This window comes from Pezoporus flaviventris, unplaced genomic scaffold (assembly GCF_033815535.1).
Source record: "Pezoporus flaviventris isolate CSIRO_AGI_PZ_B2104156 unplaced genomic scaffold, CSIRO_AGI_Pfla_v1 ptg000005l, whole genome shotgun sequence".
NCBI lineage: Eukaryota > Metazoa > Chordata > Aves > Psittaciformes > Psittacidae > Pezoporus > Pezoporus flaviventris.
The window spans coordinates 5,016,407-5,034,371 of record NW_026892553.1 but is presented as its reverse complement, the minus strand read 5'-3'; the positions used below and the strand labels follow the sequence as shown (position 1 = coordinate 5,034,371).

At 41.8% G+C, this 17,965-nt stretch overlaps 1 protein-coding gene across 10 annotated transcripts in view; it reads right to left on the bottom strand.

The window, feature by feature from the left end:
• The window catches only part of ATRX (ATRX chromatin remodeler), a 79,622-nt gene extending 62,908 nt beyond the window's left edge, over positions 1–16,714 (bottom strand). For 2 of the 10 annotated variants that reach the window (XM_061445754.1, XM_061445757.1), the window contains exons 1-4: positions 16,536–16,710; positions 6,514–6,626; positions 3,217–3,272; positions 1,456–1,508 (exon numbers count right to left, since the gene is read on the bottom strand). In XM_061445754.1, coding sequence (XP_061301738.1) covers positions 1,456–1,508; positions 3,217–3,272; positions 6,514–6,626; positions 16,536–16,555 — 242 coding nt within the window. In that variant the 5' untranslated portion in view covers positions 16,556–16,710. Of the gene's footprint in view, positions 1–1,455; positions 1,509–3,216; positions 3,299–6,513; positions 6,627–15,960; positions 16,238–16,535 lie in introns of those variants that run through there. The other 8 variants (XM_061445758.1, XM_061445765.1, XM_061445763.1 and 5 more) reach the window with 7 other exon arrangements.
• Between the last annotated feature and the right edge of the window lie 1,251 nt (positions 16,715–17,965).

Below are 17,965 nucleotides of genomic sequence, written 5' to 3'. Positions count from 1 at the left end.
ACAGGAACTCAACTCTCCTATGTGAAATAAAATGATACACTAACAAAGTACTTTTGTTTCACATGCTTGCTGTATTATATTGCTGGGAAAATCAAGGTCTGCTGTGTTTTTAAGAAGCAATGCAGGAAAACCACACCTCTAGGGAAAAAGCTGAAATGAAACACAAGTGAAATGTCCGCTCAGAAACATCATTTCAAGTTTAACAGCAGTGCAAACAGAACACACAGGTATTAGCAAATGACAGTAAGCAGCCTGGCAGAAAAGATGCAAGGAAATGAACGAAATGCACAAAGAAATGACTGTTGAATAAAAGGACCAGTTGCCAGAATTTCACACAAACATAACAGAAAGAATCCATTAAAATGGATGAATTTACAATGTCAGGGCAGGGAGGGAAGGAAAAAAGAAGAAAGAAAAAACTATGTTGAGCATAACTTTCAGTGGTCCGAAGGTAATACATCAACTACTGCGGGATACTGCTTTTGTCAGTCTCAGGCACAGTACGGTAAGTGTATGAGTGGGGAATACCTTTACTGATAGAGAGGAAGCAGAAAAAAAAAACCAAACGAGACCGCAAAAACGATAAAGAATCATGTAGGTGAAAAAGGGTTCAGCAGGACACTGGGTTCTGAAGATGAGGTGGAAATTGAAGGCATACATAGAACCACGGGTGCAAATATGGAATCAACACAAACAAAAAAGGGAGAAAGAATATTATTCAATTCCAGTATACATAAAATAATAAACTAGGATAAAAAGGAGTGTGAAGAGAGATACACTCTTGTAAAGAGCAGTAATATGGCAGCTGTTGAAATCATGCACTAGAAGAGCTCACCTATCTATACAGGAGACTAGGATTAAAAAAATCATGAAGGACATAACATGAATGAGCATCATCCGAGAGCAAAAGAAGAGAAGGAGTTCTACTACAATGAGTCTGCTATTACTTAGATCACACACACAGTTTGCCTCCTGTAGGTTCAAACTGGTTGGTAAGCAGTGAACTCCATACTTTGGTAAAATCAAAGAGCCAAAAGGGATTAAGCAGAGAGACAACAAACGGCAGTTTCTGCACAGGACAACTTCATAGCACACTCTTATTCTACAGTCTCCCAACAGTGAGGTACAGAAAAAGCCTCTTTTCCCTATGACCCAATTTAAATTTTTGGAAGAATCCTGCATAGAAATAGCAGGAGTGAAGGAACAATTGTACAAACATCTTTGTCCTGAAGATACAGAATAATCCTGCTGGCTTTGTTAGTAAAACTCAAGCTTTGTGATCCTGACCCTGAAAGATGATTTGCATTTTAAGTGCACTATGAGGCATTTGTTTTGCCAACACTCTGCTAACTTAACGGATTTATACTGGTCTATATTAAAAGTCACTGCCACAACACACAGACTTTTCTACAGTTGCACATGCCTAAGAGTAGTAGCTTTATTTTCCAAACCAACCTTTTTGAACGTGATGACCCCAAGGATTTGGTTCTTTCTGAAGAACTACTGCCCTAAAAACAAGAAAAAAATGCCAAAGTCAACACATTTGTGACCAAGTGACCTGTCAACAAAACCCAGTTTCTGACATAACTAGAACACATCTCAGAAGCCACCATCACTTTTACAACAATAACAAAGGCAGAAAAAGCATTAGCAAATGTGAAACACAATTTCAACAGTCATGCCAGCTCAGTTCAACTAAATCTATGGAGTTTAAAAAACAGGTGTAACTAAACACTAAGTCACTAATGCTCACTAACCCCCCCTATGTACGTATCTTAAACTCAGAGGGCACTGTCATAAGCTGAGATGTTCAGAGAGAAACACTGCATGTATCTCAAGCGCTGAGTCTTCATGAAATTGAGGAACTTCTTGCAATCCTCAACGTTCCCTACCTGCTGAAAGTTCCCTTAGTGTCCTGGAGAAGGAACTGAGAACAGCTCATGATCACTGCCTGGTCCTAAGCCTGAACAGTCTTGAGACCTCCTGTTCTCTGCACCTTTGCTGCGATGTTAACTTCATGATTAGCACATGGAAGAACAGCCTTACTCACATCTGCCTCCATGCTGCTTTTTGACTTCTACACAATTCACCAGGATTCCTCACAGCACTTAGTGCTGCAGAAGCTTATGCAGGTCTAAGACTGGTTTTCACGCTATGTGAAGAAACCATCATCTTTTCTGACATGCAGATACAAAAGGCTCCTGAAGGAAGCTATCACTACTATGGCCCCAAGAACTGCCAGCCAAATGCAGACACTTGTGACCTGGTTCATATGCCAGAAGGGGCTGCTGTCTTGACACGAAAACTGATTTTTCAAAGGTCTGTGCAAATATATAACGAGGTTTGAGCAGTACCAAATAAATACCTGAATTTACTGCAATAAAAACAAAGTAAGGCAGGACACCGGTATTTGTGCTTTCTCTATATGTTAACATACTATCACCCAGAACGTTTCCAACAAGACAGTAGTATTAGTAAGACATACCACAAAATATGCCTTTAATGTACGTAACACCATACAGAAGAAATCTGCTCATGTTTAATAAAAATCCTGCATCTCCATCTTTTTGTCTTTTTTAAAAAAGAAGCGTATTTGCCTAAAAGGACACCTAATACCCCTTGTTATCCAAGTAACAGGGTGCAAGTGTAAATAAGAGGTAGAGACCAGTTCTTTTAAACCAAAAATAGAGCCCGTTTATACATAAACCAAAGAACAGAATAAAAGAGTAATAAACCAAACCTCTTTAAAAAAGAAAAACTCACTTTGCAATATTTGTGATCTGAATCAATTATAACACTTGGCATTTCTTACCCAAAGAGCAACTGCACCCCTCAGGTGAGCAAAACTCAACTCTCTGAATTGTGATACAGACATTATTCCCTGGAATTACTGCGCATCAGAAAGTAAATGAAGTTGCCTAACTAAATCCATGTATTCCAATAAGTTAGAAATGAAGGGGGGAGAGAACAGGCTTGCCTGCATATGCTTGAATCAAAGTGAGAATAATTCAAACTTTAAAACTGAATTTTGGATTTCTTTTGCAACATTTCACAGCTAAAGTTTCCAGTTAGCAGAGAGGATGACATCTACTGCATGGTTCTGACAATACTCTTTAGGTATTTATTGAACAAGCAACAAAAATCAACTCAGCGTTTCCTATGCCAGCCATTCTCATTAGTCATGCAACTAAAATTCAAAAGCATTTTTATTCCTACCTCTTCTCTGTTGTTCTCCATTGATGCTGGACTACTGTTAGGTTCTCTACTTTTACCTATGGAGAGAAATTAAAGGAATCCACTGAAATGCAAGAAATGCTACAAGTTCATCACACTGTACATCACAGCATTGCTTACATTTCACCAGCAGGAATAAAGACAAACTGTTGTACAACAAAACACAGTCTTAATTTTCAGTTAAGTTGCTAATATGCTCCAAGAAACTTTGTCACTGCTGAAGAAATACTGAAGAAATGAAAGTGCAACTGTATACGCAGAAATAACAGAGTTGGTGCATTTCTTTTCATCTTTAAGAAGTAGCTTTAAGTATTCTCTCTTACAAATCTTGACATTAAAGCCACATATTAAATCTGGGATCATGGAACCACAGACAGAAATCCCATCTGATGCAGGGTATGACACAGAACTCCCATTTCTCCATCTTCGGAACTGTGGAATATAAAACCTAAAGACATGTAACCTAAAACTGATCCATCTGCAGTCCAGGTGATGGAAGATTTTAAGTTCAGTGATTCAGTGATACTTGCACAAAGTTCCTCAAAAGGCTTATTAATAGCAGTATTTTAATGGATGCACTACTGAGAAACATGCAAGTAAAGTGGTAGTATAATCACAGGATATGTATCTTTAACATAAGCACTGCAATTTACTGGATGATTCTTAAACTTCAGTTCTGGGAAAATCAAATCATTCTCTTTTACACTTAAAAAGAAAAATAAACCACTTTGATTTGAAAATCTGATGCTGGGTATTGACCTGGGCTCAACTGTTCGGGTGAATTTCAGCCAAAATGATCCAGCCACTTAAGCATGTGAAGCCTGGGGGGGGGGGGGGGGTGCAGGGGGAATAGAAAATGGAAACAGACAAAAATTTGGGGCCTTTTAAGTACCTTCAATTTCTCCTCTGGAATAGGTATTCCCCTGTTCTGATTAACGTGCCTGAAATTTGTAAGAAGGGTGACACTGCTTCTGGAGATTAGATGCTGCCCACCTTCTACTCTTAACCAATTTGTCCAAGTGACAAATCCATGGAAAATGCCAATCTGTACATGCTTGGCAGAGATATCTCTGACACTGGCAGCTCCAATCTCTGTTGACTCTGCATTCAACCTCCTAACCAGACTTCATGTGCACTGCCTCCAACAGCAACTGAACATGCTCCAGTTTCTACGTGTGAGCAGGCTGTGGATGCTCCATCCTTCCAGAAGGGCTGAGGATGCCACATCCCCTTCCAGCTCCTAGTGCTGACCCAGCTCACATGCTCCATCCATTTCAGAGCTTTAGAGCACAGGAGCTCCCTGTCACTGCTGCTCTAGGGCAGGGGCTGGTCACTTGACACAGAGCATAGGAGAGACTGACTTCCTGCTCCCCAGTGATTCTCCTGCTGGCATGCATGCAATGTAGAGGAGGGAAACACCCAATCTGAAAGCAGAAGCATAGAATAACACAACGGTTTGGGTTTGAAGGTACCTTAAACATCACGTAGCTCCAATCCCCCTACCGCACATAGCGACACCTTCCACTACACCAGGTTGCTCAGAAAAGGTGAAGAAACATTAGTAAAGCTGTAAAATCAAGTACTCAAGAATTAAGAAAAGCCAGAATGAAAGTTTCTGGTGCAATTTCACTTTACTTATTCCTTGCACACAGCATTATGGTACAAATCAGCACCACAGCAGTGCACAAGATGGAAGTAACTCAGCAAGCAACTGCTTCATATTTTAATTGACCTGTGTCTGTGGCAGGGCCATGTCCCAGCTCTCCTGAGCCACACTTAAACATCTTCATCATCATCTCCCTCCTCACAACACTATCCAGTAGCTCACATAACCTCCAAATGCTAGAACAAAATGAGATCCATTACTATATAAACCTGATTTGGCCCCAATCATGTCTATCACTTTTACACTCAATGAACATCATGTGGATTAAAAAAAAACATAGGACAGTTGCTAAAGGCACTTTCATTATGCACAGGAAATTGGGAGGGGAAGTAGATTTGCAGGGTTAATTCTGGCATTTCCTAATACTGAAGTGTTTAATTCTTGACTTTTTAACACATTCCTTTTTAAGAAATAAAATCTGAGGTCTCAAAACCAACACTGAAACATGCCTGCTACTGATTACTGAGTGTACTCCTGTTTCAAAGTAAATCTGCTTTTTAAGCGAAGGAGCCAAACTGCTTAATAACTACACAGGATAAAGGGAAAAGATTCCTTTTTCCCAGCATGTTCCTCACCAAATTCCACTCTGAGGTGCACCTACATCACAGTTTAGATTATTGTGCTGCTGAAGTACCACATGAATTAATTTCTTTTTCCTACGCTAACGGTTCAGTTTGATGCTGACACGAGGAGGTTGGCACCACATGGCAGCAGACTCTCTCTCAAGACAAAACACTAAAGATAACAACTGCACCCCAGAAAACCTGTGTAAATTTATCACTTAGGACAACAAGAGTTCCAAAATTCACTCAGGAATTCACTGAGTAATTCATTCAAAATTCACTCACACAACCAAAGCATTCTCCTTCTCCTGTACTCTAGCAATTCAGCATAACTTTTACCTCATTAGACAGTAGAGTGCAAGGCTTTGAACCTGCATCCAGTCCCAGTTTAACTAGGAAACAGATTTAACCTAATTAAATTTGGAAACAGATTTTATTCGGTGCTGTTACAAAATAATTTCACTTTTTATGACTGTAATCAAAACGACCCGTTTTAAATTTCTAACTTCCAAGTAAAGATTTCTAACACCAAATCTGACCTTGCAATAGGACTCGAGCTTTTATAGTAGTATTGTTCTGGTTCCAAATGTTTCCAGATGACACACAGAAACCTTTTTCAAATAATTATGAAAACATCATCTCCATAACTTCTTCCACAACTACAAGGACTTCTGCAGATTATTCAGTCCTACAAAGACTGCAGAAGTCCTTGTAAGTTTCTGCAGCAGAAGAAACAAGATACGGCACTTACACATCAAGGAAAACTCAACCAGGAACCCCTAGTGCAGCAAATACATGCATGTTTGCCATCTCATGCTCCACTGAAAGTGAATTACCATAAAGATTAGCTTCTTTTAATGTTTAGAAAAAGATTCAGATCTTTTGTATCAAAGGCCTATTGTATATTTGTTAAGATACCACCACTTAAATTACATTAAGCCTTTGCGTAATTGCCTCAGTGCAGTGCGATCTAGTGAAATAACATCACAAAGTTATTTGACTTTAGGATCATATCTACATTGAAAAGAAAACCATAAAATGTCTTTTTACCTGTGGTTTTGGTTTTAGATAATGCTGGAGGAGAGTTTGTGTCCTCAGATTCTTCTGATGAGTGAGCCAAGAAGTCATGAAGTTTCTGCACTAACGTATTCAACTTGCTTTCACTGCAAAAACACAAGTAAACCTTGAAGTTACCTATATATCTCGGGCTAATTTAGCACAATTGAAAGAAACTGTATTTAATCTCAATTAATACACACCTACAAAAGAAACTCACTTATTCCTTATATATTTATTTCTGCAAGAGAATAGCTAGAAGTAACAACCACAGAAACAAACAGGTCCATTGAGTACAACAGATCTACATGCTTATGCAAAGCTTCTATTATATCAGCCACGTACATACACACTGCATATCCTGCATAATCTTGTCAAAAACCCAACCATGTAGGATCAGATCCTTTCTTGATCCATTTGTATGGGCATTCAGAATTAAGTTATAACAAACATTATCCTGGGAATTTTCAATAGGTAGTTTTAGATACCAGGGGCTGTTAGTCATTACAGTAAAAAGGCAACACCTTTATCCTACGCTTTTGTTAAAGAGCTGCATCACTCCGTAACCTACATCTTATGCCCTCTCATTTCACATTGTTCATTTCAGATTTTCTTCTCTCAAAGCTTCCACAATTCCTAAGTGCCTTTTCCTAGCTGCAAGCACCCTGACTGAGCCAAAGGCAGTCACCCTGTTGGATCCCCTGTACCCAGTTAACCCTCTCAGCTGTTTGTCACCACTTCTGTCCTGGACACCATCCAGCCTCTCAAATCCGCCAGCCAATACATCTGAGTCACCCTACCTCTTCTGCTGGGAGACATGGGTTTCCAAACTGCTCAGCTACACCACCTCCTCCATAAGCTAACTCAGCTAAAGGATATAGCCTCCCATCCTTTTCCCTTCAGATCTCCCCATTATTTTCAAAGTAAGTTTTTGACAGCAAGAAGGAGTAAGATTTTCCGTCCCTGTTTTATGGGTTGTAGGAACTCTTCAGTATTTATCAGCTCAATCCACTCACCTTTACCATCTCTTCTACTACTCTGAACACATCAATTTATTAAGACTTTTTACTTAGCTGTTATTGCTGAAAAAAATCCCCACTTGTATTATCAGAAGGACATGGAGGTGAGCACTCTCTTAAAGGCACCATCACATTAATGCAAATGTGATTCAAACCACTGAAAATAACCACATATAAAGCAGCATAAAACATCCATTAAAAACAGAATCTGTAATTTCTTTGAATCTCTTTAAGTACACCAAATAAAACAAAACAACACTTTGTAATGGGAAGATTTTTCTGCATGAGTAAAGGACTCTTTCCTTTTGAGACCACGTACGTACCATCAATCACCTGAGCTACTTGGAAGGAGAGTGTAACAAAACCTGCTTGACTCTCAAGTGTATCTTAAAATTCTTCTCTCAATCTGTCTGAAAGTCCTTCCCTCTAATTGCTGGACTCATGCTGCTACACAACTCCCAGCATATGAACCTGGGCTTCCCTTATTGTCACGGATGCAGGGCATACTTGGAAACCATTACAGAAGATGGTAATGGCATACTTGAGTTTTAACAGATTGTGTGCTCTCCTTTAGGAGATTTTAATGACCATTTATTCACATTAAGTTAAAAAAAATATTAAAGAACTGTTCAGAATTATCTGTTGGTAAAAGTACATAAAGAGATTTTATATTCATTCCAGATGGTCGGAAGAATTAAGGCGCACTAAGAAAGACCACAAGAAAGTTCAGTTTTGGTAGTAAAAACAAAACAAAAACACCCTTTATATGGAATTCTGCTTAGTTTATAAATAACTCGGTTTGGTAATAGCAAGTTAGAAAAATGGGAACTACAGATGAGTTATAGTATTATTGTCCTCAATACAAACCAAATCCACAATAGTATGCGTGTCTTTGTGACTAACACTTGCAACATCATTACCATTTATTAACTCTTAACCTAAGGAGCCTAAACTTACCGTTTTCAGAGCAAAGTGTCTGTGCTGACAAACAACAGCCAAAAAAATAATACACAAACTAATGGCAAAAAGTCTTCTCAACTTGCTTTTCCTCTCCATTACTCAGCATTTTGTACCCTCAAGCCTGCATTAAGGAATATCAGGTCAAATGTAAGTAAAGGTATTACTATACTTCACCACAAAGAAATTTTAATTTAGGGCAAAGCTTTACCTGCTTTTGTACAAAAGCAATTTCATGTCATGCATTTACAGTTAAGAATATATTCTCAATCATCTTGTTTAAAGCTTCTACTGTAAAATCCTTATTCTTTGCAGTAAACGAACAGACCCATCCACTATTAAAGTGATAAGAACATACAAAATGTGTATTTTCTTTTAAAGCACAGGAGCCTAAAAACGTAGCCCCATCTTGGAAGCAGTTAAGTGAAGGAAACAGCCTCCCTCTACCACACAGCAACACCCCTACGCTATTTATTAGTGGTTTGGGGCTTGCATGCTCTGAGCAAATGACTTCACCCTCAGTCTAGAGCTATTTCAACACTGTTCAGCCTAATTAAAACAGGAATGAAAGGAAAGGTGGCCTACTATTATTGGTTTGGCCATGAACCTGATTTGTGACCTTGGGAAACTATCTCGTAAGAACACCCTTTCTTACTTAAATTCAGAGCAAGAGCTATAATCTTAAACGGTAAATGCCTGGCCCTTACTAGGATAAAAATACACATACACATGAGGCAAACCTCCTGTTAGGCCAAATGATTCTACAAATCAATAGAATACAGTAAGAGGGAAATGAAGGAACACGTGGTGTCCTAATCTAGACACAACACACTTAATTCCCTCTGGCTGTTGACTGCTGTCCCATTGTATATGCTTACCTGTACTGGGCTTGTGAGGGGAAGTTTTGATAATGGAGAGGCTACAGGGGTGGCTTCTATAAGAAGCTGTCAGAAGCTCATGAGGGGGGTGATAAAGAGTGGCTGGATGGGCACCTGGCATCCAGGCAGGTCAACCCACCACCTTAGCTCATCACTTGTGTTTGCAGAAGCATGGTACGAGCCACGTGAGTCAAACCACAGACAAATAAAATCTTAAGAAACAGTTTTCATTTGGCTTCCAATTTGCCACACATTTACATGACCACTCTCCCTGACGGCAGGTGAGGGGAGGGGAAAAAGGTAGGGGAAAAATCAGGACCACTCATTTCAGTGGCAAATCCAGGTCATGCTGTGGGTTATACTGTGAAACTGCACCGGATAAAACCTTGTTATCATGCTCAGTTTCTATATACTTTCTTCAGACACTTCAAAAATGTAGGTGGGAATGTCCCAGTTACTTTCAAGTCTGTTTTCTTTAAACAAATGAAGTTCTCATTCTTCAAGAGGCTCCTACCAACTTTTAGTCTAAATAAGCGCCCCTCACCTGAATTTCAAGTGGCTCCTGAAAGTCAGTGGAACAGGAGCTTTCCAGCTTTTCATCCACCTCAATGTTAACAAAGACACCTCTGCAAAATTCTTCCTAAGAATTCACCTGAAGTTCTATAACAGTCTGAATTTTGTCTATGTTTGAACTTACAACAGTTCAAGAGCACAAGGTTTTTAAATTCATCTTTACAGTTGCTTCAAGTCCCAATCACTTTTCTCTTCTGAGGCTGAAATGAAATACTGCAGAACAACAAGTATTGAGCAGACAAAATTAAACAGCCCTTTGGAAAAAAAAAATAAAGAAAAACAAAACTGAATGTGCTTTCAAGTAACTGCCAGCCTGCAGCCACCATCCTCTGCTTCAGGCTGTATCCCACTGTAAAGGACAGAAATCCAACAACCCACAGCAAAAGCTGGACTATTTTAATTATGACAGTGGGAAGATGCACTACCCAAACCTTGCTATAACCAGGCCAGAATTCTGCCATCTGCAAATCTTCATCCCAGTTCTCCCTGATGAGAAGGAAAAGTGTTGGACTTAACCCTATTCAAAGATGTCAGTTACAAGGGCAGAACTTAGTCATTTCATGCAAATTTCATGTCAATTTTGTGGCTGAACACCTATGAATGAAATAGCTTAAGACTGCTGGAAAGAGTGAAAAATGATAAAACCTACAGTGGAAGTTGTTCATTTTCTTATCCATAATCAAAAAAAAAGGTATGAACATACCTGGAATATCCTAAAAACCTTACTTCTCTCATTAAAAATATATAACCAGAAAATCAAATCACTAAGATTTTATCAGTTGAACAAGAATATGGCTTTATAAAGGTGGGGAAACACACTTCTACCTTAGCTTGGATTTTAACAAAACAACTATTTTCCAAGAGCAAAACACAGTGACACTGTATAGTCTAAATCAGATCAGTATTTTGTAACTTACTTACACTGATATACCAATTACTCCAAAAGAAGGGAGGCTTTACCATGAGGATTCACACAGCCTGTTCAAGTTGGCATTAACCAGCTCTACTGTCCAAGGATGCAAAACCCCCTTTGTCAACATACACACACACCCCTGATGCCAGTTCTCCCCTTTGTCTACGTCAGGACAAGGATTTGTCTAACCTATGAACAGAAGCTGATCCACATTAGAAGCAGCCATTTACTGAATCCAGGTGATTTCCCTATCTCAGCTCACTACTCACTGGCATGAATGTTTCTGCAAGCAGAGGTGATGACACTGATCTGGGGGTGAAGAGACCGTAACTTCAGCAACAGCAATATGCCATGTGTGCTTGAACTGTCAGCAGAATTAAGAGGTACTCGGGCAAATGACACCAAGAACCACAGAATCATTCAGGTTGGAAGGAACCTTACTCCAACCCCCAGCACAAGCAGCAATAGCTACAGGCAGGCACCCAGAAGTATGTTCAGTCACTCTCCTAGTTCCTCCACAACCTCTATGGGTGACCTGTTCCAGGGTCTGACCATGCTCAGAGTAAGAAAGCTCTGAAAAATCTGATACAGCCACAAAATACCTGAACACCAAAGCTCTGACTGAAAAGGGATGCTGGCATCTAGCACTTCATCAAACTCAAGAGATTCTACACTTAAGACTTCGTTAACACAGATTCACTCTTTTACTTTGTTTAGAACAGACCTGAAATCCCAGGGGCTTAATCAAGTGGTACCTTGTACAGTTGAAGACACTCGATGATAAGGATGAAGTAACTTTGGAGCTTAAGTGCAGTGTAACAGGTTCAGACAAGTAAACAGAATTATTTTCCTCCAGACACACATGGGAAATGAGAAAGCAATGGTTCAAAGTCACTGAGAGACCCTTTATTCTGTTCAAGGAAGATTACACAGTTTCTTTTTGTTGAGAGGGTATCCAAACAACCATAGCAGGCTCTAGCTGATAGCTATCATGCTTCAATAAAAACTGGTAAATTTTTTGGCTTTTTAACCTGTTTCTTTAATGGAAGCCTAAAAAACCAAAAAACAATCTCACTGTTAGGCTGCCTTCAATGTACACAGAAGTCTTCTAACTTCAATGGCAAAATAATTTGCAATCTGAAAAAGACTGAAGTCAACCGTTTGAAAAACTATATATAGTATATTCACCTTTATGAGCCAAAACTCATGGCAAACTGAATACCTTATCATGCTAATTCAGGAAAGAAAGCTCAAACTAGCATACATAAAACAGAAAACAAAATTGTATCCACATCCAACAGCATCATGCCCCTCCAACTCTAAAACTGCCCTGTTACTTCCTTTGCCTTTTGCTTCCTGGAGTTTTTCACAGATTTTCAATGAGACATCACTCATTACAAACCCTGCCTAAGAATTAAAGTGTGTTCCTTCAAGTCTCCCACATATTCCCAATCAGGTTTGCTACAGGTTTGAAGAGCTGTGGTGCACCTGAAGTATAAACATTTCACATATATATATATATAGATAGATAGACAGATAGATAGATAGATATATCCCGTTTTGCCCCACTGTCAGTCCTGAATCTTCTGCCTGGTTTTTTGATTCTGTTTTACATGATGGATGTATTTGCCCAACATGGTTCCTACAGCTGAACCTATTAAGACTTACACTTGGACCTACTAGGATAGAAATTTCTGTAACTGTGCAGCTTTCAGACCTGTAACTGCACTGCCTAAATAGCACTGAAGTAATCACACCCATGTCATCAAATTCTTGATTCTTTGAAGATTTTACTCCTTTTCTAAAGAAAAAAAGAAAACAAAGAAAAAAAATCAACATCAATCCGTCATCCATCCTGAAATGACAACTGCCTGGTGGCTACATGTGATAACAAAACATGAAAGCTTTATCTTCCTTTAGCAAATCAGGACACTTTACATAGCATCTTCTAAAGCCAAAGTAAAACTTTCCACTGTACTTGCCACTGAATTTCTACAATTTCTTCTTCCTCCTCCTAAGTGGAACAACTTGCCGCTGACCTATCCGTGAACTGATCCATGTTTCCAGATCACCTGCAGGCACAGGCTGAGCTCCAGTGAGACGAAATGGGATTTCATGAGGTTCAGCAGTTTCTGAGGCTTCCCCGTTTATAGAAGGCACATCTAGTGATCCAGTCTAAAAACGTGCCTGTCACAGGCTGCAGGTATTTGTTTTTAAGGTGAACACAGCACATTGTAGTATCATTTCTGGTATTTGCTTTTGGTGAGGTATATCCATGCAAAAAGCACTAACTTTTCCTCCCTTCAAGCAGGTGCTCATGTATAACAGCACCAGAAATTTCACATTTCCACGAGGTTCAGGCCATCCTACTGCAGAAGTTTCATTATACACTCTGTGTCACAGCAAATTACTTCATAGGCAACGAAGATACCATCAGTTAAGCCCTACACAGACCCTGACACAAAGTTTAGAAAAAGCTTAACAGAGCCAGGACTGTACTAAAACAGAAATACTGAAGTCACTGCTGCAAGTTTCTCTCTGAGAACTTCATTTAAGCAGTGTAAACACATTGGCTCTGGGGCACATCCTGACAGCCTGAAGTTTTGCTTTTCCTAGGGGATGAGTCAAAAAATCTGCTTGTGCCCATTCCACATGACTGTGTGAAAGACAACAAACTTCCACGTTCTCTGAAGCTCCGGTTTAAGACTGCTATTAACTTACTTCCAAGTTGACTATTGTGGCATCGGATAACATGCCTCAAACAACTCTATACAATCACATGCAGAAAATTTAAGCAAAATGTTAAGAGCAAGGTTTCAAACTATCATACTGAAAGGTGAAAAGTCTGAATCAAAAAAAAAAGAAGTTTATTTTGCCAAGTTAAATGTACTCTCACTACACTAACTACAGGATCAGGTGAGTAACATCCAAACTGTTCTATCATTGTGCTGATTTTTACACTGTATGGACTGAGTGGCAGGACGAGGTCAGGGCACCATGGCAAAGATTCCTTCACTTTAATTAAAAAAAAAATAATAATCAAGTTCTTGGGGCAAAAGTAGCAGCGAAATCTTTATAAACATTTACAGAGGCCACATTTCATTTTGAAGTTTCACAGTTATTCCAGTTTTCATTGTGTTTTTCACCATTCCAAACTTCTCATCCTAAGCTTTTAATGTTAAACAAAAGAACTCCTTATAGCAAAAGCTTAAAACTTCATAGCCAGCAGACTAGTATTGATTATTTTCCTTCTAAACACTGTAAGTTTATCCTTCCAGAAGTACTGGGAAAAGATTTTTCCATCAGAATTCTATTGTTTGTCTGTCTTCCAAAGAATTCTAACAACAACAACCTCCCAAGTTTATTTCTGTACAAGTCTTACAGCAGCAAAACTGCAGATAGCAGCAGACGAAATGAACATGGAGGGCAACTGTGCAGGGCGACAGCAACACAGGCAGCTGACAGGCCAACAGGACTTGTGGGGAATGGGAACAAAAGAGAGAGGGAGAGGATGCATGTGGTTTTCTTCTCCTTCCCATTCTCTCCTATTCTTAATTTAAGTAGAAATGAAATTAACACAGAATATAAGGAAAAGCCCATGCAATGAGTTCATCAGCTTCTAACCCTGAAGCTGTGGTACCCTACAATGTCATGCCTAGTTCCTGGGATGGAACTGTTCCTGTGAAATAAAAACAGACTGCTCAAGATGAACTCTAATATGATGAGAATGATAAAAACCACTCTGAATGAGAACTGAGTTCATGAACAAAAGTCTGGAGCACCAAAAAAAAAAGTATTATGTCCATCTACTCAGCAGTAGTTTGCCACAGGGCCTGCTATTAGGTGGGACAGATCCAACCCAAAGACTACACACAATCTCAGACGGATTTTGTACATACTTTTTCATGTTCACAACTACAAATCAACTGAAATAATCCAATTTACCTTTCTGTCTGCAGGCAAGCTGAAAAACTGCATGGAAATTGTATGAGCTTCTGTATCCTCTTCCACTGAGGCACCAACTAAAGCAGCCCCTTAGTAGGATCACTAATTGTTGCACTAATGACAACATAAGAATAGTGAAAGAGTTAAGTACCAAACCTTCATCATGCAGCCCAGGAACAAGTGGCTCAAAAAGAGACAAAGCAGAATATGGAAAAACAGGGAACAAAATACAACCGTCACTGTAAAATAAACCACAGAGTGGTCCAAATGGAAGAGCATTATTCAGACTATGCAATACTAATTATGACCATAAAACAGTCAATAAGTAGTAGTAAGCCAGATGTGTTTGCTGTACAAAACTCAAACTGTATTCTTGCCGTTCCGAGACTGGGGAAGAAGGAGGAGAAAGCCCCTTAATTAGTATTTCAGTCTACACACAAAATAATCGATCCAACACAAAAGTGGTTCAGGCTGTCAAAGTACTTTAAGAACCCAGAGAGGAGAAAGTGGGAGTGAGAAAGGGGAGAGGTGCAATCCCTGTTTTACAAAATAAGGAAAACAAAACACATGCAGAAGAAAGTGCAAACTTGGAAAGTCACACAGCAGATAACGTGTATTTGCAATACCCATGGCTTACACACAGCATGTGATCAACATCAATAATGATGATAATCTTTTGTAAAATCGTTTTGTTAGATTACACATGCATTACTTCCTGAGAAACATTAAGGCTTTAAAATCAAGCAATACCCAAGAGGAGGAAAAACTAACCCCCCCCCCCCGCTTTAACTGAAACTAAATAGTAGCTACCAACGACACAAAAATCAATCTAAAACTGGGTGGTGAAGATACACAAACATGACCACCGGAAAAACTTCATCTTAGGCCCAGTACCTAAGCCAGCGTGACGCTACCCTTTCTTAATACTGTTTGTTGTTGAAGATACATGAGACATTCGCGAGGGTCAAGTGACAATGCTTTATTGTTTATACAGCGCCTTAGGCATCAGGAATATTTGTCGGTGACGGACTGTGTTGATTAGACCCCTTAAAACATGGATAAAGCGAAAGCATACAAAGTCAACTATTGATAAATAGTTTAATATGGCGTCTTCCTTAACGCCGACTTTATTTGGGGTTTTTGTCAGCTTACTCACTTTACGCAGCAGAACAGGAGCCGTTCCTAATAACCACGGCGGCAGGAGCCAGCGCTCCGAGGGGAGAGGGAGGCGTTTGTAAACCAGCGTGAGAACACATCCCTCGCAGGGGGCTCAGCGGGACGCAAAGGACTTTACTACAGCACAGACACGTGTGGCCGCGGCGGGCAGCCGGAGGACACCGACCGCGGCGGGGCTCGGCGGCCGATGGCGGGGGGCGATAGCGGCCCCGCCCCTCCAGGCCTTCCCTTCGCTTTCCACCGGGACGGGACGGCGCGGCCCAGCCCCACCCGTCCCCCAGGAGCGGGCCCGACCCCGCAGTGCCCGGGAAGAGGCGAACGCTTGCAGCTGCCGCTCGGGCCGCGGCCACACAAGCGGAGCGGAGCCCCCCGCCGTGCCCTCCCCCTGCAGCGCTGCCCACCCGGGCTCCCGCCGGCAGCGCCCGCCACCACCCGGGCCCGTCCCCGCCCCACCCCCGCCGCGGGCCGGGCCGTGCGGTGCAGCAGCGGAGGCCGCCCGCCAGCAACGGTGGCCGCTGCCCCCGCCGGCCGGCAGAGGCGGGCCTCGGGCCGTACCTCACGGGCTCTGCAGTCATGTCTCCGCTGCCGCTGCTCGGTGCGGCCGGGCCGGGACCGGGCTCAGGCGCTGGGAGCAGACAAAGCCGCTGTTTCCACCATCGCCAACCCCGCCGCCATCTTATCGGCGGGAGGCTGAGGGAGGCCTGCCTCCCGCCGCCTTCCTCCTTCGCCGGCTCCCATTGGCTCCTTGCCGCCCCCAGCTATTTTCTGATTGGGAAGCTCCGACGGAGCCTGTTGCTAGGGGCGTTTACGTCATCGCCCCAACCTTCCCCGCTCTGATTGGTTGGAGTGCGGCTGACATCACCAGCAGGGGCCTGGCGTCACGCGGCGAGGCCCGTGACATCATTTCAAAACAAAGTGCAACGACGCGCGTGCCCTGCAGGGGGCGCCAGCCCACGAGTGACGCCACGGCCATGGCGGGGGGGGGGGCAGTGAGGACGGGTCTGAGCCCATCGCCAGGCACCATCACCTCTGGGCTGCCGCTTCGGGCCGCTCCGCCGCCTGCCTTAACCCCACCGGGCGCGTCATGGCACCGCAGCACAGCCACGGCACAGACAGCAACCCCCTGCTGCCAACCCAACTGCAACAGCAGCACCCCAGTGACCCTGCTCCTCGCTGGGAGCAGCCACCGGACTCAAAGCAGAGCAGAGCAAGCTGTGGAGGGGATGGTTTCCCAAGTACCGAATAAAAGGAGAGCAAGGTATGAATAACGTAAGCTGCATGAAGACTAACGAGGTTGAACGTGTCGCTCAACACCCTGGTTACGCTGCCAGCTAGAGCTTCACTCAGCCCAGAGAACACTCTACGTAAGGAAACACACCGCTGGCAGCTTCACGTAAGTGTGCTGAGATAGTTTTCCCTGATGGTACCGGCAGCTTCTACATTCCAGTCAGATACTAACATCTGCAGGAAGAGGGCTGGAATACGTCCCTGTTTGGAAGGAAAGGAGGTACGTGCTTCTGTGAGAAGGCTGCAGAGCTCCGCTGCCTGGGGTCTTGGTGTGTAAACTTCCAGCTCCCCACATGACCAAACCAGAGTGGACCACCAAAACCAAGTCCAGTCCCACACAGACACTGAAACGGGTGACGCCTGTTGTTCACTTGTTATAAAGATACAAAGATTCACTCATATAAGCTTTGAAAATCTCTTTTTCTGCAGAAACCAACCAACCAAACCCAAACCCAACTCAGCTGGTTTCATAAAGCAGTATGTGAAATACAAGAAGAAATACCATAACAGCCTTGTCACCCTTAGTATCTATTTCATTCCGGAAAGCAGTGATAATAGAGTAAATGGCACTTTCACACTTGAGCACGCATAAGCTTATACATCCAGGGACATTCTACCAACTGGTCGAAGACAATTTGGTTTAGAATTCAACATTCTACCCCAAAACCTGCATCCTGTGTTTGCTGAAGTTTTGCAAT